This window comes from Vanellus vanellus, assembly GCF_965231255.1.
Source record: "Vanellus vanellus genome assembly, chromosome: 23".
Taxonomy (NCBI): Eukaryota; Metazoa; Chordata; class Aves; order Charadriiformes; family Charadriidae; genus Vanellus; species Vanellus vanellus.
This window is the reverse complement of record NC_138928.1, coordinates 3,128,609-3,152,898: the sequence shown is the minus strand read 5'-3', so window position 1 is coordinate 3,152,898 and position 24,290 is coordinate 3,128,609. Positions and strand designations below refer to the sequence as shown.

At 58.2% G+C, this 24,290-nt stretch overlaps 2 protein-coding genes and 1 long non-coding RNA gene across 8 annotated transcripts; 1 reads left to right on the top strand and 2 right to left on the bottom strand.

The window, feature by feature from the left end:
- Positions 1 to 389: 389 nt before the first annotated feature.
- On the top strand, positions 390 to 8,950 carry HMGA1 (high mobility group AT-hook 1). Of its 6 annotated transcripts, none has more exons than XM_082494517.1 (5): positions 390 to 749; positions 5,720 to 5,825; positions 6,690 to 6,770; positions 7,298 to 7,348; positions 8,663 to 8,950. In XM_082494517.1, exons 2-5 carry the CDS (start codon positions 5,724 to 5,726, stop codon positions 8,714 to 8,716), a joined length of 288 nt encoding a protein of 95 aa, XP_082350643.1. In that variant the 5' UTR covers positions 390 to 749; positions 5,720 to 5,723; the 3' UTR covers positions 8,717 to 8,950. The 6 variants fall into 6 exon arrangements, with proteins under 6 accessions (XP_082350643.1, XP_082350641.1, XP_082350642.1 ...); XM_082494515.1 differs by having other exon boundaries at positions 8,660 to 8,950; XM_082494516.1 differs by having other exon boundaries at positions 6,687 to 6,770.
- Positions 8,951 to 10,262: 1,312 nt separating this feature from the next.
- Positions 10,263 to 12,495, bottom strand: SMIM29 (small integral membrane protein 29). Its single transcript, XM_082494368.1, has 5 exons — positions 12,454 to 12,495; positions 11,438 to 11,611; positions 11,314 to 11,339; positions 11,127 to 11,232; positions 10,263 to 10,712 (listed from the first exon to the last, which is right to left on the bottom strand). The coding sequence occupies exons 2-5, from the start codon at positions 11,546 to 11,548 to the stop codon at positions 10,650 to 10,652; spliced, it is 306 nt and encodes a 101-aa protein (XP_082350494.1). The 5' UTR covers positions 11,549 to 11,611; positions 12,454 to 12,495; the 3' UTR covers positions 10,263 to 10,649.
- A 10,036-nt stretch (positions 12,496 to 22,531) lies between these two features.
- LOC309680935 lies at positions 22,532 to 24,040 on the bottom strand. Its single transcript, XR_014270007.1, has 2 exons — positions 23,664 to 24,040; positions 22,532 to 23,078 (listed from the first exon to the last, which is right to left on the bottom strand). It is a non-coding gene; the product is annotated as an uncharacterized lncRNA (long non-coding RNA).
- Positions 24,041 to 24,290: the final 250 nt, after the last annotated feature.

Here is a 24,290-nt window from a genome sequence, read left to right as displayed (position 1 = left end):
GGGGAGGGTATCTCCATCCTCCCCCGGCGCTGCCTCCATCTGCCTCCGGGGGGGACCCTCCGGCGGCCCCGGGGCACGGAGGAGGGGGGGAGCAGCCGCCGCCCGCCCGCCCGCCGCAGCCCTTTGAACGGACCTATCGCTCCCGGCCCCGCCGCCGCCCGCCCCCGCCGCCGTGATGCAGCCCGGCTCCTCCTCCCCCCCGCTCCGCAAGGGCTGGAAGCTCCCCTTAGCCTGTTTGCCCTTATTTAATTTCGAGTGTGATTTTGCTATTTTTAGCAGCTGGATCCCCTCCAGTAAGGCTGGGAGCTCGCTCCTTCCCCCCCCCCCCCCCCTTTTCTCCCCCCTCCTTTCCTATCTTTTTTTTTTTTTTTTCCCCTCGCTCCCTGCAAATGATTTTGACCCAGCTTCCTTCCTCCTGGAGCAATTTTTTTCCCTCTCTCTCTCTCTCTCTCTCTTTATTATTTATATAAATAAGAGGGGGGGCCTGGCTGAGCTGTGGATGCGTGTGTGAGTCGCAGCCTCTCTCTCTCTCTGCCTTCTCCTTTCAGATCCGCATTTGCGAGCAGCAGCAGCCGCCGGGAGGGGGGGGGGTTTAATTCGCTTCACAACACAGACAAGCCAGGGGAAAAAAAAAAAAAAAACCAAAACAAACCAACAACCAAAAACCAACCAAAAAAAAAAAAAAAACAAACCACCCAAAAAAAAAAAAAAAGCCGCCCCAAGCACCCAGCTCCGAGATCAAGCTGACTGTGAGTGCCGGCCTTCCTCTTTCCTTTCTGCTGCGGGGGGGTGCGGGGGAGGGCTCGGGGGGTGGTTGTGGGGTGGTGGGGGGTCGGGGGGGACCCCGGGGTTCTGCTCTTCCCCCCCCCTCTCCCCGCATGCTGTGCGCGATCGCCCCCGGTTCGCTCTGTATTCGCAAGGACGCGTGTGTGCGTGCGGCGGGCCGGCTCTGCAATGCCTCTCTTTTATTATTCGTGTTATTAATTATTGTTATTAATAGGGTGATGCACCTGCCTGGGCCGGGGGGAGGGAAGAAGGGGGGGGGGGGGACACGGGACCGGGGGTCCCCGGTGGCGGCTGTTCCCGGCGCGGCGGGACTTTTCCTCCACTTATCGGCTTTGGGGTGATGCAAATGCCCCGCACCGCCCGGGGGGGGCCCCGCACGGCCGCGGGGTGCAACCCCCTGCCACCGGGGACCCCCCTTCCTCCCCTTCCCCCCCCCCCTCCTTCCCCGCCCCGGGTTCGCAGGGGTGCGTGGGATCCGGTGTAGGGTGCGTGGGGTCGGGCTGGTGCTTGGGGATGGGGACCCGCGTAAGGTGCGTGGGGCCGCGGGCGGGGCGTGGGAGCAGGACCCGGGCGTGGGGCTGGGAGGGCGCAAGAGGCGTGGGGCCGGGGCGTGGGGCCAGGCCGAGCCCGGCTCTCGGGGGACACACACACGAGTCGGGGCAAAGTTGTAGTTGGGGGCTCGGCCGCCCCCCCACCCCCACCCCCGACAGTGCCCACGCTGCGAGACCGCGGGGCCCCGCACCCCGGCGTGGGGAGGGGGTGTTGATGCCACACAGGGTTGGCTCCACCCGGGGTTTTATTATACCCCGCAGGACAGGGGCTTCACAAAGCGTGTGATGGTGCCCTTCCTGCCTCTTTTCTTTCTCCCCCACCTCCCTCCTTCCTTTCTTTTATCACTTCCTTTTATTATGCATGCCCAGGAAGGAAAGGGGGGTGGACTTTCCTTAATGGCAGGGCCTTGGGGGGGGGGGGCTTCAAAGCAGCCCCATGGAGGGCTTGTCCTAATGAGGAGCCGCGCACATCCCTCCCCAGCCCAGTTCCCCGCCGAACAGGCTCTTCAACTTCTGCTCCACTATTTCTTCCCCCTCCTCCTCCCTCTCCCGTCCTCCCTCTGCCAGGAGGTGCGGCCGGGATCCTTCCCCAGCTGCAATCAAGCTAGATTTCCTGGGCATAAAAAGATTTTATATATATATATATATATTAAGATCTAAGCCACCGCCTGTCTCCGTGCTCCTCCCGGGCTGGTTTGTTTAATCTAAGAGTAGGTGGCAGGAACGGGGGATTTATGGGGTTATTTGCAGGGAGCGGTGTAAGCCAGCGCGGGCGGGTGGGGGAAGGCAGGAGCAGGCCCAGCGGCAAGCGAGGAGCGGCTCCGAGGGGCCAGGTTGCCTCTTTTGTAGCCCAACCCTCACTTGTGCAAGAGGTGGCTGCTGAGAACGGCCCAGCTCGTGTCGCGGAGCAGAGGCAGCCGATGGGGCTGGGGGAGGAGAGCCTGGCGGCCCACCATCCATAGGGATGGAGAGGGGAGGAGTTTTTCATCCCCCCCAACTCCATCGATCGAGAGGCAGATGTACCCCCTCCACCTCCAAACCTTGCAGGGATTTATCCCTCCCAGCCTCGGGGAGCCTGGCAGTCCCCTGCCCTCGTCTCCGCCTGTATCCTCCCTGCGTGGAAAGGTTTCTCTCTCAGCTGCTTCCTCTCCTCCATGGCAACACAGCTGCTCCATCCCTCCTATATGGCTTTGATGCTTTAGAGCAGCTTCCCGCGGTGTGCCCGGCATCATCCTGTGGGTTCAGGGTGCTCCCAGCACCGGGCAGGTGCCACCGAGCCCCCGGGGAACATCGCAGCGAGCCAGGGCCGCTCTCAGGAAGAGGGATGTTGGCTGGGAAGGTGCTGGGGTGGGTGAGAGGAGCATCCCCCGTCTCCCACCCGGGCATCCTCCTCCTCATCCCCCTCTGCCAGAGTGGGGCATGGAACCCTCTGTCCCCTGGGGTGGCTTCGGTTCTGGAGCCCCCGGGGAGAGCTCAGAGGTGGTGGGAGGACAGGTGGGATGTGCACGTACTTTCTCCATCATCGACAACTTCGCGGCGGCAGTCTCTGGCTCGGGGGGGGGGGGCTATACCCGGTGGCATCCCCACGGCAGGGGGGGTCCACTCAGCATCTCTGGCCGGAGCCGCTGCATGGGGCCCGTGTCCATCCCCGGTGGGGTGGAGGAGAGCGCGGCAGGGTGGGGGCCATACTGGGCCCATCTGTTCCCAGCTACAGGAGAGGGTACGGCACGGCTCGGAGGCTGCGGTTCCTCCAACAAAGATTGACTTAAAAAAGAGACAAACCCGTCCCAGCCCCCGGTCAGCCGGCCGGCGTTTTACTTTCCTAAACCTAAACCATACTTTTTTTTTTTTTTTCTGAGAGACTCCTTGAAGGGCTCTGGGATGCTGTGAGTAATATTTTCAGGGTGTTTACACGGCGGCATGGTTTCTGTCTCCCAAAAAAAAAAAAAAATATCTGAGGGTGGTTTTTGTTGTTGTTTTGCACTTGTGAGTCACTTCCAGAGGGGAGTGGGAGCTGACGCGTGTTTTTTAAAAAGCCTCGAAGGTCTGAGCACGGCTCCTCGCGCCGCATGTCTCGCCCGTACCCGGTCCGGCCACCCAGATGAGTCTCAGCATCCCCGGGGGGACTCAGCACCCTGGCTGCCCCCCGCAGCCCTGCTCTCCCCAGTAGCACTGTCCCAGCTGCTCTAACACCATCCAAATTGAAACCACTTGCTCAAAACTAATTGTTGTTAACCCTATAGGCAGAGTGCCTCTGTCTTTGCATGCAGACTGGGCACACAACCATGTACCTGCAGGAGAAGCGGGGCCGGGGGCTGCCGTGCTCCGGAGACATGGGTCAGACTCAGGGGTCGGTATAGGGACCGTCCCCAGAGGGAGAGGTGGCCCAGGGGGGTTTGCAGCACCCGTCCCAGAGCCACGCTGTGATTTTCTAGCCCAGTCCCCCAACAGAGACTCCAAGCCCCGCGCCTACGGGCGGCGAGACTGGGACGCTGCTCTCGCAGCCCTGTTTCTGCTGGGAAATGCCACATCACCGCTCTGAGTGGGTGCCCCCCCTCTGCCCGGCCATGGTCACCCGAGCGAGGAGCAGAGCAGGCGCCCTGCGCTGGGGGTCACCAGTAAGCACTGGGGCTGTGGTAGCAATCCCACTCCCTCTCCAGCACAGAGCCCATCCTTCTGGCTCCTGGGCTGGGAGCTGGGTGTGGAACTGGCCCTACGGCTCCGGAAAAGCAGGTTTTCCCTACGCTCCTGGAGAAGCGTGGAGGTAGAGAGGGGAAGATGGAGCCTTTTCCTCCGTGGGATTTCCCCATGAGCAAGGAAAGCCATCCAGCCCTTTGGGACATGCACAGGGGAGGGGGACAACTCAGCACCCCGAGGACAAGTGCTAGGTGGTGCCTGTCCCTAAAGCCAGCCGGGGTGGCAGGAGCAGGGTCAGGGGTGCAGGATCCCACCCTGGGCACAGCAGTGCCCCGTGTCGAGGCCGGGTGGGGAGCAGGGCTGCGAGAGCCTGCACCACCCTTCCAGGGCCCTGGGACCCCCGTGGGGATGCCCGGAGGCCCCCGGTGCCGTGCCACCGCCTCGTCCTGTTCCAACTTGCCGGTGACGGCAGCGTGTCTGGGATTTCAAGGACTCCAGATTAAATCTGGAGCCGCTCTCCTCCTTTTGGGGAAAGGGGATGGGCTCTGTGGGAAAGGTTGGCCAAGCTGCTGCTCCCCAAATGCCTGCTGGGGACCCTGGGAGCTGCCTTAGCACCAGAGCACTGCTTAATTCAGCGGGGTGTGCGTGCCGTGGGCTTGTGGCAGGATCCTGCCTGGCAGCCAGTTTGTTTTGCTCCCCAGCCAGGGATGGGAGGATGCAGGGGGAGGATGCAGGTCGCATCCCCGGGAGGGATGCAGCTGTAAAGCCACCCTGGGGAAGGCAGGGCACGGGTGAGACGGGGAGGTCTGAGCACCCAGAGCCTCTCCCAGCCCGTTGGAGCAGCAGCCACCATGTGGGGCTGGTCATGAGGGCCACGAGGGCAGGGAGCAGCACCGGGGTCCTGCTGCCACGGTCCGGCCCTGCAGCCGCCGACACGTTGCTCCATCCCCGTGCGTCGGCGCTGGCCTGGGCTCATTGCATCGGGTTATCGTCACGGGGCACCGGCGGCGTGAGGGGACGCACGGCAGGGACCGGTATGGGCCAAAGGTCTCTTTGCAGGAGGGACGCGGGTGCAGCAGGGGCGGTTTTGCAGATACCGGCGTTGCGGCGGCGGGAGGAGAGTCGCGCCTGCCCGAGGTGCTCCACGTTGCGGGGGCAGACAATCCCTGCGCCCCACGGCGTGGTGCTGCCGAATGGGCTCGGGAGGTTAAAAAAAATAGAAGTGGGGGTCTCTTCTAGGCATTGTTCTTAGTGATGCTTTTGGGTTCTCCCCTGTGGGACCTGGCAGTGCCCTGGGCATGGGCTGGTCCCCACCCCAGGCGGGAGAGGAGCAGGATGCAGCCAAACCTCCGGGAAGGGCTGGGGTAGAGCAGAAGCTGCACACCTCAGCTGAATTTTAACTCTAAGAGGCATTCTTAGAGAGGGGACCCTGGTCCTTGTCACCTCCTGTCCATGCTGATACCCCACCGGCCACCTCCATCCCCACAGAGGGGCCAGGCAGCAGCTGGGGGGGCCGAGCATCCCTACCTGGGGGGACCAGGTGGCGGGGGCATGGCCATGCTGGGCTGACCCCACGGGAGGCTCCGGTGGCTCCCCTTGTCCCTCGCAGCCCTGCGAGACACTTCTGTGGCCCTCAGCACCTGCCTGCCCTGAGGTGAGGGCTTGGGGGGAGCAGCACTGGCTGGTGTGAGCCATCACTGACTGACCTTCCTCCCTTTCCCTCTCCTCCTCACCACTGCTGGAAGGACGATGAGCGAATCCGGCGCCAAATCCAGCCAGCCCCTGGCTTCCAAGGGGGAGAAGGATGTGGCGGAGAAGAGGGGCCGGGGGCGGCCCAGGAAGAAGCCGCAGGTACGTGGGGTCCCCTGGGAGGAAGGGGGGGGGGGGGGAAGCACCCCACTGGGCAGCTCTGCCCTTGGGGGCCGGGTACCCCCAGGCTATGGCACAGCAAGAAACCCCCCAACTTGCACCCCAGCAGCATCCCCTGGGCAGGGATGGGGGTGCCCAGGGTGCAGCCCCCATTACCTCCCTTCAGGCAGCACCTCCCGGATGCAGCAGATCCCTCCTGGGGGAGGTGGGGGTGTCAGAGTGTCGTCCCCCCCCCAGCCCTGCAACACCCCAGAGCTCCTCCTCACCCAGGGAAGGGCAGGAGCCTCCCCTCGCTCCTCCCCAGGCTGCAGCTGAACCTGCCTTTGCAGACGGGCTAATTAAAGCCCCATTAGGAAAAGCTGCTCAGAGGGATAAGATGCTGCCAGAGCCTTTATGGTGCCAAGCCCCCACCCCAGCCCAGCCTCCCTCCCTCCGGGGCAGGTGGGGGTTTGTGCACATCGTTTTCCCGCAGAAAAGGCGATTTGTCGCTTCCACGACACTTTGCCAGGCAGCAGCACCAGCAGCGAGCCGGGTCCAGGGCTGAGACACCGGCGGGGACCGTCCGGCTAAGCCCAGCCGTTAATGCCGGGGCGGTACAGGTCACGTACACAGCCGGCTGAAGGGCGTGCAGGAGCCTGTGCTTGCCGCCCGACCGCCAATCCCAGTGCAACCAGTGCTCCCAGTACCACATGCATCCCTGCCCCAGCAGGGTCTGCTGGGGAGACCGGGGCTGCCAACCCGGAGCATCCCGGGGTGCATTGCTGCACAGGGAGCCGCTCCAGGCACGCGTCCCTCCCGGGGGACCCCCAATCTGCAGCGACACCCCCTCTGCTCTCCCTCCAGCAGGAGCCCAGCGAGGCCCCGACCCCCAAGAGACCCCGCGGACGGCCGAAGGGCAGTAAAAACAAGGCCACCCCGAAAGGCAGGGTAGGTGGCTGGGGACGGGGACGGGGGCTGCTCCGGCCACGCAGCCGCACGCTGGGACGGCAGGTCCGTTTTGAGCCCAATTACACACAATTCAGGGCAGAGCTACCTCTCGGCGCTGGCCCCTGGGGGAGGTGGGGAGGGAGCCAGGGACAGTGTGTGTGTGTGTGTGTGTGTCTGTGTGTGTGTGTCTGTGTGTGTGTGTGTCAGCGTGCGGACACCCGCGATAAACCTGTTTGTAAAACAGGCGACTCACATCCTGCGCCCGCCTGTGAGTCACAAGGCCCTTCTGGTGCTGGGAGCCATCGGCGAGGGGGACCGGGGGGGCTCTGGGGGGGCCTGGCTGTGACCCTGGGGGCCACCGGGGTGCAGTGGCCCGGGAGATGCCATTGGGGTGATGAATTTGGCAGTCATGGGTGGGAGGAAGGGGAATGCCATCCACCCCCCCCAGCAGCATCCTGGGGAAGAGGAGATGGCGCCGTCCTGACCAAAATGTCCTTTTTTGGTTGGGTTTTTTTTTTTTTCCTCAGAAAGCTGCAGTCACACCAGGAAGAAAACCTCGAGGCCGACCCAAAAAATCCGTGAGTGGTCTTTTCCCTTCCTCCTTCATCGTGGCAGTGTGCTGGGCACTTTGGGGGCACAGCAGCTCCCCCCCATGAGCGTGGGGGAGATGCTGCCAGGCTGCAGGAGAGCAGAGCAGTGAGCAAAAAGGGGACACGGCGTGGCACGGGACAGGCTCCAAACCTGGCCAAGCCGTGCCCCGGTGCTGCTGCTGGGGGGGGGGGCTGAGCCATCCCAGCTCCCCCATCTCCCCACGGCGCCGGGAGCGGTGCGCAGGAGGTGGCCGGTTCTGCCTCCATGACATGCTGGCACACGCCTGCCCCGGCGCCCGCTGCGTCACCGGCGTGGCATTCCTGCGGCCTGCGTGCGCAGCACCCCCCCAACACCCTACAGCCACCCTCTTATTTTGTGCTTTCCCTCCTCCATCTCATTTCTGCCCCCTCTCCCCTTTCCCCCCCCTGCGGTTTGCAGCCCCGCAGGAGCTGCCGGGCGCCCGTGAGCATCACCCGGTTGGGAGCGTTCCACCTCCCCTCCCGGCGTGCACACCCCACTGTCCCCATCCCCATCCCCGTGCCCAGGAGCCGCCACCGGGCACTGGGACACAGCAGCCACCCGAAAGCATCCCTCAGGATGCAGCTGCTCTGCCCCATAAATTCCCTACACAGAGCGAGGGGCTGAGACCAGCCGGGGCTGCGAACCGGGGGGGGGGTGTCACATCTTGGGGGGGGGTGTTCCTGCACCAGGGGCTGTTTTGGGGACCCCAGGGTGGGGAGCCGGTTCGCAGGGTGGGACTGAGCCTGTCCCACGCCGGCGGGGCTGTGCCGGGGACACCGTGTCCCGCTTTGGCAGCCACCGGCCACGGTGGCTTTTTTATGAATGAAGCGGGAGGAAGCGGGGGCCGGCGCTGACTCACGCTCACACTCAGCCCTGACTCACCGCCGCGTGCGGGGCCACGACGCTCACGGCCGCCCGCCCCACGTGCGGTGCCGGACACGGACACCCGGTCAGACATGGACGACCGGTCGGACACGGACACCCGGTCCTGCCGCCACCAGCACCCCCCTGGTGGCAACTGGGGACACGGCAGTGGCGCTGGGGACCGCAGTCTCACACTTGCTGCGAGCCCACCCGGGGGGGTTCTTACCTGGGATTTAAGCCGTAGCGGTTAAACCTGGTTAAATTTGGAGTCCCCAAATCCAGGAGGATGCTGGTGCCTCAGTTTCCCCTCTTTGCGCCAAGGGCATGATGTGCCTGCTCAGCCCTTCACCCAGGGACGGAGGGGGGTGTCCGCAGCCCCCGGCACCCCCCGACCGCTCTCCCTTGCCTGGCAGCAGCAGGACGAGGAGGAGGTGAACATTTCCCAGGAGTCGTCCGAGGAGGAGCAGTGAAACCTCCCGAACCGGCGCTACCTCATCGCCCGACGGTCCCCACGTCCTCGGCGGGAGAGGGACGGGGAGAAACCCACCGCGCCGCCCTGGCTTCTTCCTCCTCCCTCCTCCGCTCCTTCCTCACCCTCAGACAACGGCAGCACTGGAAAATGGCCCAACCCGGGTGGCCCCCCCACAGCCCCCCCCCCCTCCACCCCAGGGGTGGGCACCCACCCCGGCTCCCCCCTCTCCCCAGCGCTGGATTTCGGGGCAGCCCCACTGGCAAAAGGGGTGCCTGGCAGAGAGCCGGGGCTGGGACCCCCCCACCTTTGCTGCCCCCCCGCCCCCCAAGCAGTGATCTCACCCCCCAAAGCGGGGGCTGGTTGCCCCCCCCCCTCCCGGCCACCGGCCTTTGCCTCTGCAGGGAAGGGACCTGGGGGGGGGTCAGCAAAAGTGAGACCCCCCCAAATGCATCAGACCTTCGCTCTGGCCTGCTGCTACCCTGGGCAACCCCCCCCCCGTGTCCCCCCCCTCCCCAGCGCTGGGGGACTGCACTGTGTGTGGGAGAGCAGCTCCCGCGGTGATACCGGGGCTCGGTGCCCATCCCCAGGGGTGCCCATCCCCCGGTGCCCCAGCAGGGCCGGCTCAGGGCAGCCCTTTTCTCATAGGTTCTGGTATATATATATTATTTTTTTTTTAAGTACTTTTTTGTTTTTTTCCTTTCATTCACAACTACCTCTGGATATTTAAGTTCCACTCTCTGAACTCACAGACACGCTGCTGCTGTGCCGGCTGCCGGGGCATCGTTGGTTCGGTGTTTCCTTTTTCGGGGTGTCGCTGGGGGGCCGGGGGGTATTTTTTTCCTCCCCTTTTTTGGGCTTTTTTTTAAAAAAAAAAAAAAAAAAGTTATTTTAAGGTCTAGGTTGCTTTGCTGCTCCAAGGGATAGAGGCTGGCAGGGTGGTGGGGCGGGGGGACCGCAGGATGCTCCCCCCGCCGCACCGCTCCCCACGCGACGGCTGCAGCGGGACCAGAGGTCGGTGCCGGGCGGCTCCAGCGGGAAAAAAATGGGGTTTGTTTGGGGTTGTTTTGTTCTGGTTTGTTTGTTTTTTTTTTTTTTCTTTTGGTCCACTGTTAATGACCTTTTGGTTTCCTATTTGCAGTTACTTGAATAAAACATTTTATGGATGTTTGCCGCCTCTGCCCTGGGCTCCGGCCGGGGTCCAGCTGCCGCCAGCGGGGTGGGAGTGGGTTTGCCGTGCGCAGGCAGAGCCCGTGGGCACGGAGCAGCCGCTCCCCGTGGTACCTTCTCTGCCAGGACATCGGTGCCGGTACCGGCCATCCAACCATCCTCCGCCGGGTCGGACGGAAGCTGCCAATGGAAACAGAAACAGGCAAAATCCCACCGCCCCCCACCAAACTCCCACCCTCGGCGCCTTTTTATTTACCAAACCGAGTCGTGATGCTGCGGAGGCAGGGAACGCGTGGTGCTGACCCCGGCCTGGCAGCGCTCGTGCTGCTGAAAACCCTCCCTGCCCGACGCGAGAGGCTCTTGACCGAATGCACAGAAATAAGTTTATTTGCTCCAGCACGCGCCGCGCTGCTCCTCTGCGTCCTGCCCCCCGCACCCGGCAAAGCCCCGCAGCCCCGCTGCTCCCCCGCCGGGGTGCCAGCCCCCGCCGTCCTGCCTCGCTGCGTTTTTAAGGGGCTGGCAGAGCGGTTCAAGCAAAAAAAAACCAAAAAAAGGCAAAAATAGGCGCTGAGGTGGGAGAGAACCTGTTTCTCATCAGTGCTCACAAGGTGGGATCGCTCCCGGGCAGCGGCTGCCGGCATCGCCGTGCTACAGCGGGCGCATCCTGCCCTTCCCAGCGGATGGTGAAGGCAGCGGCACCGGTGCTGACACTGTCCTCCCTTGCCTCCTGCGGGCAGGATTCGGTCCCAGCTCTGCGGGCAGCATCACGCCGTCCAGTCCCCGCGGGGGGGACGATGGGGTGAGGGTCCCCCCCAGCCGGGCACCACCTGCAACACAGAGCGTGCCCTCAGCAGCCCAGACCCCCACCGGTGCTAAGCAGTGGGGGGCAAAGCAGCCCCCGAATGGCGCCAGGGCGGGAGGAGAAGCAGCCCCAGGCTGGCAGGCACAGCCCAACCCTCCCAAAACCTGCTGGATTATACCCAAACCCTCGCCCAGCTCCCCCAGCTCCCGCCGGGCAGGCTGGCACTGTTGGGCTCCCACCCAGGCTCAGCAGCAGCCCCCACCGGCTCCTGAATTTGGTGCTGCTTAATGCTAATTTTTCCGGAAAAAAAAAAAAAAAACAGGTAAATGGCAATTCCCAACAGCACCGTGCGTGGCCGGGGAACGACCCACGCAGCCGCCCCGCCTGTACCCATCCCCGAAACTACGCTCCCGGCCCCGAAAGGCAGCGGCTCACGTACCCGGGTGTCTTCTGCCTCCACCAGCAGCTCCTGCTCGGACTCCTGCAGCTCCTCGGCCGGGTCGTAGCTGTACATGGGCAGCAGCCGGTGCCGCAGGCGGTCAAACCTGGCAGGGGGACGGCGGCTGAGCGGTCAGTGGTCCCACAACGCCCCCCCAAACCCACCCCCCTCACCCCCCCCCGCTCACCTCCGCTTCTTCTGGATGTACATCACCTGCAAGGAGAGCGGGGGAAGGCGTGAGCGGGTGTGGGGCTCGGGATGGGGTGTCACCCCCCCCCCCCCCCCCCCCCCCCCCCCACCCACCCACTCACCGCGGCCAGGAGGGCACCGAGGAGGGTGAGGAGGAGGAAGGGTCCCAGGATGTAGCCCACCAGCGAGTCGCCCCCCGTGCCCGGGGCCGTGGGGGCCGTGGCGTTGCTCATGGCACAACTCCGGCTCCTCTCCGCATGGGGACGCGGGTGTCCGGCCCCGCCGGACGGGGACGTCTGCCAACCCACAACCGCCCCGGGAATAACCTACTGCCCCGGGAATAACCCACCCCCCCAGTAATAACCCACCCCCCCCAGTAATAACCCAACGATCTGGTAATAACCCACCGCCCCAGCAATAACACCCCCCCCCCCAGTAATAACCCACTGCCCCGGGAATAGCTCACCTCCCCAGTAATAACCCAACTATCCGGTAATAACCCACTGACCCAGTAATAACCCACCCCCCCGGGAACATCCCACCCTCCCAGTAATAACCCACCAACCCAGTAATAACCCAACTATCCCGTAATAACCCCCCACCCGGGAATAACCCTCCCGGTAACAATCCAACTACCCAGTACTATATCCCACCACCCCGGGAATAACCAATCCCCCCGGGAATAACCGCCCCCCCCCCCCCCCCAAGTAACCACCCCCCGGGGCCGAGCAGGAACGGCGGGGGGGGACACCCACACCCGCCCCCCCCCCCGCCAGGCCGCTGCTCCCCGGGACACGGGCACCCCCGCACCGCCCGGGGAGCCCCACTCGGGGCCGGGAGGGACCGGCGTGGGGGAGGGGGGGTCACCCCGCACCCCCCACCTCCCGGCATGAGCGGGGGTGGCGGGGGGGGCTCCGCCTCCACGAGGAGGAGGACCGGGGGGGGGGTTACGGACGGTCGACACCCCCGCACCGGGCTCTGCCCCCCCCCCCCCCCCCCCCCAGCCCCACGCGGGACACTCCGCCGCAGCTCCCCCCCAATTCCGCCCCCGCATCCCCCCCCCGAGCCCCATTGCGCACCCCCCCGCGCGCATCCCCCCGCGCATCCCCGCGCGCGGCACGGCCCCGCCCCGCCCCACCTGCGCGCGCCGCGCAGCGCCCGCACCCGGAACCCGCGCAGCGCGGCGCGTGACGGGCGGGGCGGGGCAATGGGCGGGGCTTTGGGGGGCGGGGGCGGTGGCGGCGCGGGGCCGGCAGGGGGCGGCAGAGACCGGGCGGGGGGGGGAGGAGTGGGGAGAAAAGGGGGGGGAAAGGCCAAAGAAAAATGGAAACATGAAAAACGGGGGAAGGGAAGAAGGAAGAAAAAAACAGGAAAAAGGGGAAAAAGGAGGGAAAAGACCCGGGGGGGGGGGTACAGGGGAAGGAGAGGAGTGGATGGACAGACGGTGGGATGGAGGGAGGGATGGGGGGGGGCACAGTGGGACAGGGAGTGCACACCCCCCCAGGGCGTGAGCGGGTGAAAAGACCGACAGAGGGTGGGACGGACAGATGGACGTTGGATGGATGGGTGGATGGACAGATGGACATGTGCACACCAGGGTGGGTAGGTGTGTCCCTGCACCATTAGTTGGGTCAATGGATGGAGGGATGGACAGAGGTGCCAGACCCGCAGGGGCCGGGGTGGCTGGGGTCCCTGCGGGTGCAGGCACACAGGCCGGCCGGGCAGGGTCACCCGTGGCATGGGCTGCCGTGGGTCCCCTCCCTGGGTCACGCAGCGGCTGTTCCCCCCAGGGACAGACCTGCAGGGACCCCAGGAGCACAGGCAGAGGCTGTCACAGCGGTAGCACCCGGGGCGGAGCCCGGGGCGGTGGCAGTGTCCCAGCCCTGATCCCGCACACAGAGGTAATCCGCTTTGCCGGCGCAGGGACCAGATGGCCCCGCTAAGTGGGTCAGGCGAGAGCTGGGGCCACTGGGGAGCAAGGAGCCCCATTTTGCTTCCTGACAGCTAAAAAAATTAATAACTGAGTGAGAAACAAAGTGGAAGAGAAAAGCCTGGAGATGGCAGAGCTGGGGGGACACAGCCCCCAGTACCCGGGCTGGTGGCAGGATGGGGCTCAGTGCCACCGCAGAGCATCCTGTGCCAGTGGGATGGCAACGTTCGGGAAAAGCAGCTCCTGTTCTGCAGCCCCTGGGATGAACCTGCCCAGCGAGAGGCCACACAGCCAGGGTCCTCCTCCTGCCCTCACCCCCTGCCAACCCACACCGGGTTATTTTACCCTTCAGGTCCCTGCAAGCCACTCAGGGACAGTGCTGATGCACCGGGGCCACGGGGGGCTGTGGGGACACAGGAGGGGAGATGCCCTCAGCCAGGCATGGTGTGGAGCGGGGGATGCTGGAGCCTCTTGTGCAGGGTGGGAAGGGGTTGGGGTGCCTCGTCCCCGTGGTAGGGGGATCCCCCAGCCCAGCAAAAGCCACCAGCTGTCCTGAGAGCATCTGATGCCTGCTGTCCCCACTGACTGATTGGCCCCAGTGGTCCCACTGGCCCTGGCAGCCCCGCTGTCCACAGCATCCCCACTGTCCCCAGTGGTCACACAGGTCCCATTGTCTGTGTTGACCCTCCCTGCCCCACAGCCCCTTCTCAAAACAGCCTCGCCCCTCCTGGTCCCCACATTCCCCAAACCCATCCCCGCAGGGAGCCGGGGGAGCATCAACTCCATCCCAATGCCCATCTCACTATAGGAGCAGCGGCTTTGGAAGCACCGGGGAAGGCAGATCCTGAGGGTCAGCGCCAGCGAGAGGGGTCTGGGGGAGCCCCACACCCTGAGCGGGGCATCACCCCTGCGTGAGCAGCAGCACCTCTCCTCGCAGCCCATCCTCATCCCTTCCTTCATTGCCTGAAGGGACCAGGATCCAGCCAGCACCGCTGCAATGGGGGAAACACACAGTGGGGCTGGACCCCCCCCCCCAGATCCCCCTGCTGCCCAGGGCAGGAGTTGGCCAAGGCAGCAGGAGCACATCCACACCGTGTGGGCTTCCTTCTCCACCACTGCCCATCCTCTCCCAGCCCGGCACTGCTGTGCCGTGGCTAAAAATAAATCCAGCAATTTCTAGGAAAGTTCCTTGGAGAGAGCGAGCGAGCGGGGGCCGGCGGGAGCGTGCGGCCAGTCCAGCCCAGCCCAGCCCAGCCCAGCCCAGCCGGAGGAGCGCACGAGGTCTCAGGGGACGCAGCGTGCCCTGGGAGCAGACCAGGGGGTCACCAAGACCTCCTGCGTAGCTGGAGGCAGTGCTTGGCACTTGCAGCATCCCCAAATCCCAGGCGAATGTTTTTTTTCCCCCATCCGCCACTGCCCAGAGCATCTGGATGGGGGAAAACGGGGAGTCGAGGCCAGAGCAGCGCAAGGGCTGCTCATCCCCGGGGAAATCTCCCCTTACTTACCGCCAGGGAGGGGGAAGGATGCTGCGGGGCTGACGGGGGCATCGCCACCAGTCCCATGACATGGCACCTTTGTGAGCGGGGTGGGAGGGGGATCAGCCAGGGGGGCAAATTTTTGGCAGGCGATGAGAGCTAGAACAGTGACACGGGGTATTCCTGCTCCAGAACCGCCTGTGAGAGACATCAGCCCTCTCTCCGCTGCTCGGCCACCAACGGATAATTGGGGACAGCTTTGCTGAGCCGCTAAGCTCCCATTTAAGCAGCTAAAGGCGAGTGGCTGGATTTCCAGCCAGCGCATCCCTCTGGCTGCTCACCCGGCCAGGAATACTGGCGAGGGGGGGGGAAGCACTGCCACCCACCCCCGCAGGGGCACAGCCCGCTCCCCTTCTGCCTCACCGCTCACCCGAAGGCGTCGACTCCACCGTCATCAGAGATTAATTTCACCCTCAGCTCAGCGCCGCAGCCCTGACCGTGAGGATGCTGTGCACCAGCCGGCGCGTTTTCCCTCGCTGCAGTAACGCGGCGCAGGAGGAGCCCAATTGCATTCGGATCCCAAAGGGAATTTGCAAAGGGTGGGGCGAGGGATGGATCTCCAAACCAGGACACATTCTCTTTGCCAATGAACATGAGCGCTCCCATGGCAGTATTTACAGCCTTGTTGCTGCGATGCGGCTGCACAGCAGTGGCTCCAGCCCCACATTCCGTTTCACATCCCAAAAGGAGAAGAATCCCCCACCCCGGCTGAGCGAGGGCTGGATCACAACCCCGGGAGCTGGGTGAAGCTGGTTCACCCTTCCCCAGCCCAACACAAATCTGCTGCACTGGAGCATCACCAGAACGCAGCCCCAAAGTCGGTGGCACCCGTGGGGACAGGAGCTGCCCCCGGCACACACAGACCCTCCTCCAAGGTGGGCACAGCCCAGGGCAGAGGGACCCAGTGGCTCCCATTGGGACATGCGGAGGTTGAGGAAGGCGCCGAGCAACCCTGCCCCACGGACGGCGAGGACAGGGGGAGGCACCGAGGGCAGCCTGCCGCCGTGCGAAGAGCCCCGTCCGCTCCTTGAGTGTGCCCTGGCACCCACCCCAAATCCCCTCCAACCGCCTCGGAGCATCTCTCGCTGCTCACCCGTCCCAGGCCGGCAGGGAAGGCATCCGACCGCCACAGGGTTTGGGATACCCTGAGCCCAACAGCGGGTTTGGGAAAGCCATCAGACTTCACAGGGTAATTCAGTAGAGTATTTGTGCACACACATGTGTGGAGCACAAACAGAGCGAGAATTTGTAAGAACGGGGTCCAAAGGAGCTCCCGTTATTTTCCCTTGACCTACACTGGCATCTCCAAACATGTTTCTCGCCATCTCCATCCCTCGCTGCTCCCCTCGCTGTCACCACCAGCCCACGGCGGGGGGATGGTGCTCTCGGCGCAGGTGGCACACAGCCTCTCCCACACCGAGGGGCTATTTCCACGTGAAGGGCTCTCGGTGAGGACTTTGTGAAATAGGTGTGAGCAGGTTTGGAGTCAGGACAGCTTCTGCTTCTCAAGGCTCTTGGTCAGCACCGGAAACATCTGAATCAGACTATGCCGTGCCTTAAAATTCACCCCGGTTTTACTGCAGGGTGCCTCCCCGGCTCAGACGAGCCCATCTCAATATCAGGCTGTCGGCGCTATCCCTCCAAATTTTCTTTTCCAGACTGTGAATGTACCAAGCCCTTTCAGGGAGGGCTTTCTCCTCCGGTGACACTATATCGCCCAATCCCCAAGTTCACATACGTGGGTAACGGTGCCGGGAAGACGACAGACCACGCAGCAGGCAGAGCCGTGTGTAAAATACTGGCGTGTTTATTGGTTGGCACTAGATTACAGCCTACACTCTTGTCAAACTTGCATCCATGAATTTTTTTTTTTTTTAATCTTTTAAAGACAGTGATGACCTCCCGCCTTGCACACACAACTCAACCAGAGGAGACACCTTGAGAAAGGAACCAGACTGCCAGCTGCGCTGCGTCACCGCAGCGACACACCGTCTCAACATCTGGCTCAAAACCCACCCAGACTCATTGCAGGAGAGGGACGGGAAAGGGTTGTAACGATACCAGAGCCGAGTGTGGGGTGGATAGCGAGCCCTCCGGTCCTTCTGGGAACACTACGGATTAAAATTATGTAGGTATATGCTATACCTGCCAGCCAAGACTATGCAGGAGCAAGAGAGCACCTGCATTATTCATAGGTCGAGCTAAGATCTGACCCTCAACAAAAACAAAACATGTTTTCTACTAATGCATTTGTCTTTGAACAAATGTGTCGTAAGTAAGAATGAGTCCAAGTCAGTAAGAAAAAGCATCAGCTGAAATGCTAGATTTCCAAAGTGCCCTTGCAGTTGTAAAGTGTTTTTGCGAACCGTTTCAACTTAATATACCATAAAAAACCCCACATGTTAACTTTACCAGAAGATTAGAAACACAAAGCACTGGAGTGAGGAACAGAACTCTGCAGCCAGAAAAATAAACCAAAACAGATTATGGGAATTACAAGTCCAAAAGCACCTAGAATTCATGAAGAATTGAGTATTACTTACGATTCGCTGAAAAATCACGGGAAGCCTCAGGCTTCTTTCAATTCTAATAAATTAGCAAGTTTGTTCTCTACACGTTTTTCCTCCTCCAAGCGCTGACATTTCCATGCGAAAGCTGGGCGGCAGCAGCAGCAGCACAAGAGCCTCCACTGGGACATCCCAACTGCCACCACCAGGTCACGCAGGAGCAGGAAGCCCCAGGAGATCACTCACCGCTCTCTGCTGCTGCCATCGTCCACCCCAGGCCTGGACACCTGATTGACTCCGAAAAGTATCCACAAGGTTTAAAAAAAACCCAAACATTTTCCCTAGGGACTGCTCAGGCTGGTGCTGCCAAGCAGGAGAGGTGGTCAGAGGTCGGTACCTGGATCGGTATCAAAGTCTTCTCCTTGGTTGCGAGGGTGAGTTCGAACGTACCAGCTCAGACATGAATAGAAGAGATGGCCAAAGCCCTGCAGCTTTGACCTTGGAGGTATCTTGGTTCGATAAGGAATGGAAAAGCCTAAGGCAGGTACGCTCATACCCACGGACACCCAGATCGTGCCGTCCGCTGGGGGTGATGTGCCCCGGTTATGTATCCCATCACCAGGCACCACTCCACTGGGTTCTGGGATCCCGCTCTCCAGCTCTGGGTGCTGCCAGGGAGTCTCGGGTACAAAGAGTTAATGAAAAGACTGAACAGAAAATGCAAAGTGATGGTTCCAGATCTTCTGATTTAATAAATAGAAAATAGGACATACAGGAAGTTCAGCAAACACTCTTGGACCTCCCAAGATTAACGTGAGGCGATTCTAGAGCCAATTTCTCAAGTATAACTTCAAAATTCTCACTTTCCCACCAAAAAAAAAAAAAGAAAAAAGAAAAAAACCCTATCAACTAGCACCAAAAAGAGATTTTGTAAATCTCCTAAATACATCTTCAATCCAGTTAAGTGTTCTTTTTCACCCATCTACACCTCTCTCAATTATGTACAGAACTCATGACACTATACCCAGTAAAACACTACATGTATCTACACGCCGCCTTCCACCACTGAAGCCGACTCCTCTTTAACCATATTAAATTCGTTCTAACACTGAGAAAAGTGAGGAACACAAATATGCGTACGTTATAGTCTCCAACACTGAGACAGGAGGAGAGTACACCAGAAGCGAGGTCACACCTGCATCCCCAGGCTGTGATGTAGCCACTAGATGATGCTGTCTTATTGAGCGGGAGGAGCAGAGCCAGGGGGGAAACCTCAGCCATTTAAAAGCAGGACCAAGCAGTCGATGAATCACACAAAGTCGTTGAGTATCTTTCTAAGATAAGAGCTCTTCACACCAACAAGCGGCTGCAACAACTTCATTTCTTGGCGCAAGTTTAGCTAAAGAGACCAACAGATTTAGATCCTCTCCCGAGAATCAGCACCAGCCACAGCTTCCACGTCAGGAAAGTTAAATATTCAAACCTGTCCTTCACAAACTCCCAGGTCACCCCTGTTCCCTTTCACTGGCTGCTTTGCGCAGGTACAAACATCACATGCAGCTATCTGAAAAGCACAAACATACCCGTTTGGGATAAAACGGTGTTTCTGAGAACGAGCAAGAAAATCTGAAGTTGTTATAATCAGGAGAGACAGACATTGGATCTGTGCAGCTTCAAGTATTTTGCTCTTCTAGAGCAAACCAGCGTGTTGCAAAACGGTGAACGCATTTGCTGCATGGAAAAGCTGAAGCAGAGGTCCGAAGTACGGGTTAGATCTGGGAAGGGAACCCGGGATTCCTGACATTCCCTACCCACATTTTTAGCCACTGAATACTTTGTGTCTGCACAAGGGAAAAAGCAACACTAGCAGATTCCGATCCCTTTTAATTTTTTAGCTTATAAAGTTTGCTTTAAGGCACATTCCAGATCTCACCGAATTAAACCGCCTTCTTGCTCAACAGAAATCTGGGAAGTGCACACAATGTCCATCTGCCGAGTAAGAGAGCTGATGGGAATGCTTAAATCCTCATTCCTTTCCAGCCCCCAAACCAGAGCCCTTACCTTCCTCCGCAGCAGCGAGACCACAGGCCATCGTTGGAGGAGACGCAGTGGGGTGTTTGGCTGCAGTCCCCCACGGGTGGAGGGACTCTGGAGCACAACCCCCCCCCAGGGAAAGGCTCTGCTCCTTCCCCACCAGCACCACACAGCGGTTTGACCTCGCAGCGCTGTCAGAGCACACACCTGCCTCGCTAAGCTGGAACCAGATCAACCTCAGAAGGAACCACGTCCCCAGAATGGAAGAAAAAGGAAACAAATCCCAAAGGATGTATTTTTAAAAGATGCAGAGAGACAGCACGTGCGTTCCCTGTCTGTGCCACCTCCCTTGGGCAAAGCAAGGCAAGAGGTGTTATCCGAGGAGAGCCCTGGCCGGGCTCCCTTCACCTGTAAATCTAATAGTTTCTTGTAGGGTAACGTACACAGAACTCCATTAAAACCCAGCAGGGTGGCTATCAAGAACCAACAGCCACCTCCCAGTATGTCTCACATCTTACCGCACTGAACGTGAGCAAGGGATGGGGGGAAGAAATAGCAAGATTTTAACAAGCCAGATACACTCTCCCCCCCGATCCATGCAGCAGCTTAAAAAAAATCACGAGCAAGTAATATTTACCCCATGCAGTGCCCATGGCACAGCAGCCGGTGGGAACCACTGCCATCACGTCCTGCACCCTCTCAGCTGTCACTGCCTCAGTCCTGAAGAGTTTTTACAGTTCAAAGTCTAATACATTTTCAATTAGAAAAAAAAAAATAAAATCTCATTTTCAGTTTGCAAAGTAGCCATTAACTCAAAGGAATGTTTTGCCAAATGACAGACCTGGAGAGGCAAACGCCAAACACCAAACCTGGAGAGGCAAAAGCCAAGCGCTCGTACTTTTAAGAAGTCACTGCAGTTGTGAGCAAGGGTTTGCTGAGCTCTGCCAGAGCAGCTCTGGCTAAGTCTGAGAGCACAAAACAGCTCGGCCAGTGCTGGTAAGAAGGAAAAACCCTGTGCAAAGATAAAGGAGGTACGAGCCTCCCCTGGCTTGGGAACAATACTGAGTTTCTCTATCACCAATAAACTACTGTCTAGAATGAAACAATCCATCTTTGTGAAGAAACCAAAAGACATCTTTGTAAAGCAACCGAAAGTACTTTAACAGCACTGAATGCCAGATTTCAGGGAGAATGGAAAAAACCCTCCTTCTTTCACTTTTCTCTAGGCATCTCCCAGGAAAAGACGTCACCTCCCAGGCCCGGCAGCGTCACATCGCACCCTCTCATAACCAAGTACCAACACCAGCACGCGTGGCCGTGGCACAACTATTAAACACTGTGGGAAAGCTTCACCACATAGAAAACATTACTTTTAACTGAAAAAAGGTTATCTTCCTTTTGAAACATGCCTTTGCAAAGCCTCAACATGAGCACAGTCAAATCTGAGACCCAAAAACCACCTTACAGTAACCACTTCAAGCCAAAGGTGCTGTACGTTTTCTACTGCATGCGATATCTAAGCTGACATTATCCAGTGCATCAAAATCCCTGTTCCACCATACCAAAATATTATTTGAGAGACTTCCTAGAGCTCGAGACGTAGGATTTCAGCTCCACTAAGTTTAATTGCACTTGGCACTCTTCTGCAAAGGGACGTCCAGCTGCATCTTAAGTTTTACGCATCAGTTAACATCATCAGAAAGGTACGGGATCTGACAAACCCTGCTGGAAGGATCACGCAGCAGTTGCTGGAGACATTGGTACCCCAGGGGCATCTTCCTTTTTCTCCTGCTCCCATGCCAGAGTTAACAAATGCCAGTATACCCACTACCCAGCATCAGCTTAAACCACCACTTTCCTGCCACAGCAGTAATCCAAACTAGTCTGTCAAACACTTCCAGTGACAGAGATCCAGATTTTTGTAAGTATTTTGAGGTTCAAGAGATCATCACGCTACTCGGTGGTGTCTAAGTGCTGAATGCATTTCTCTTCTCTCATTAAGATCTCAAGCAAGTTTAAAAATCCAGATGGCAGGATGCAACTCCGCTATAACGAGGATTTCTAATTTTGACAATACCAGAGGATGTGAATCAATGTTGAAGAGTGGGAACTGCTCAGAGAACCTCCCTGCGCCGAGCGGTGGGTGCCCCTCTCCCTCTTACTTCATCACTCAACTTGCTACCCTGAGGTGACACTTCGGTGCCTAGAGAAATCCGGATCTCCAATGTTTGAAGGGCCAATGATAGTCCCCCTCTTCCTCGCTGCAGGCAGACTTTGCTTCTTGATGTACCAAGAGTGAGGTGTCCTCCTATACACCATGAATTCATGTATGAAGAGCAGCAAGGGAAAAAGTAATATTAGCGAAATTACTCTACCCCTAAGAGGCTGCAGAGGACACTGGAAGTTTTTCATGAGACCCCTGGGCTCAGAGCTGTGCCAAAAGGCAATTAACAGGAGCCCCTCCGAGTTGGAGGATGCGCATTTGCCAACACGCCTGGCATTTATCCCAAATTGGGTTTCAGAGATTGAAGACTCAAGGGTGACAAGTTCGCTGCAAACTTGCAGGATGTCCTAACGAAGCATCGTTACTCCTGTTTTACTTAAGATAGGCCAGTGCCAAGTAAGATGGGAGCTACGCTGAAAGCCAAACTAAGAATGTTATTCTTCAAGAGGAAGCTGAGACACATTGTAATGTTCGATTTAAAGGGTCAGGCTAGACACTACATTGTTTGAGGTAAGAATCCCACTAGCTCAATATAGCACCAATTTTAGCAACGCTGGAAGTCCCAGTCTAATCCTACAGGGTTTTTTAGCGGTTGGTTGTGACAGCAGCCCAAAGCAGCGCAATCAAGCAGGCTGTACTGCGACACCCAGAGCGCGCGCCAGCCTTAAAACAACCCTTTTGTCACTAATAAAGGTAGTTTGATTGTCGGTCCCAAACCAATTTAACGTCATTTTGGATAAAACCGCTTAAACTGCTAGGGCACGTAGCTGTATCAGTTACTAGGGAAGAACCTCAGATGCTGAGGAAGAGGGGAACTCGCGTGCTGCAGGGAGAGGTGCGGGTAGCACAGGACTAAGGCCCGTTTTGAAATCTGCATCTGTTGAAAAAAGGCTATTTCTACCCCAGGAGCTATTTCCAGTTAAGAAGGCATAATATCAGCCGCTCGATGTTACTGTGTTAACAGCATCAATTCATGCCACATTAAAACACTTTCTTGGCACAATTTATTTTTCTGACCCAAACAAATAAGCCATTAGCAAGTCATTAACAATATTCTACCCTAAATTGTCAGTTTAACAGCCCTGTAAAAACATTTTTAGTTTAAAAACAAAAGTGTGCATGCTGTTGATATTAAAACTGCAGTTACTCTTTCAGGAGTACCAGCTGTTTCGTTGCAAAGCATTTCCAACATACTAATCTGTACAGTAAAGACAAAAACTCAATCGAAGGCAGTAGATGGCTGTGTTAGGTGCCACTCACGGCTCGGTAACAGCGGACTGTCTGAATTTCCCGTACACTTCCAGATACAATATTCAAGCCCTTTTGAGAGTTTGGTTCAGGCCGATCAGCACAGAGTAAGAAAGTATTGTACATTCGTCTCTAAGTTGAAGTGAACTGAACTGGTGTAATTTAGGCTCAATTCCAGGTGCTCGGTTTCAAGCTACTTCTTGAATAATGCCTCTCAGCTTTTCCTTATGCGTGGTTTTTCATGTTAGCGATCACTGGCACTGCTTTTGGCCTTGCTACTCCACACTGATGAAAGCAAGAACAAGCAAAGGAACAGAATAGGATCTTAAAATAAACAGCTTCTTGCCAAACCAGCAAGGATACCATTCCCCCTTGTCCCAGGCTCCATGGATATTTCCATCAGATTTTCATATTGTAAGCGCTTCTCGGGAAGAGAGAAAACTCTGGAACAGTGAGTATTTATTAGAATATTTTTTGTTAAATAAAGAGGAGGAAAAAAAAAAGGGGGAGAGAAAAAAAAAAAAAAAAAAAAAAAAAAAGAGTACTGCAGATTTAATTTCACATCTTGGCTATGCTCTGACAAAGGAGAAGTTACTGAATTCAGCAACTACTTCTCGTCCCAAGCCAGGGATTAATTAATGCCCCTCCCAAAACTTGTACCTGTCCCAACCCACTCCCCAGCCCCAACCCTTCCCATTTTATTTCCCAACTAGACAACACTGTTGGCAAATCAAGACAGCATGAAACTTACATCAATAAAAACAACAACAACAAAAAAAAAAGGGGAAGTGTGCCAATGCATCAGGGGAACTATCCTATTTAAACAGTGTACTTCTCCAGCTAGCAATTCTGCTCGGGAGTCAGCTGTACCTTTCACGGAGGGAGAGTTTAAGCATTTTGAGCATGCTCCATGGTGCAATTGTAAGTGCTGCAGAACCACAGGACAAGAGATTGAACACCTGAATTTTTCCCCCAGGACTTCTCTTCAGGGACACACATAGTTATCCAACCAAGGGTTCGTGCAGTAACACTCAGTAAGTACAATCCGATGCTTTAGCACAAATTACAAGTATCCAGTTCAGCACGGTATAAGGCATGTGGACAAGAAGAGACATCAGCAGAACGCAGCAGGATCAGCAGAACGGCATTGGTGATCGACGCTCCAGTTTGTCAGACTTTGACCCCACTTCGAATCCCTGATTCCTACCACAGACAATGAAATTGTTTCTATCGTAGCATTTCTGAGGCTATTTATTTTTGGCCAAGTGTTAAAAGACCAACTCCTTTTTGTTTCATTTTGATGTAAATGCAGAAACATTGGCGGAAGCTGTAGGAGAAGCAACGGAGCAGCAGGGATGTCTGCAAGTGATCAAAACTCTGCCCTCAACTTCAAGTGTCACTGCACTAAATCAGGAGATAACGAATGGGGGGTAAACTGGCCCAGCCACTAGCACTGTCACAGAATGTGTATTTAAAAAAAAAAAAACCAACAACAAC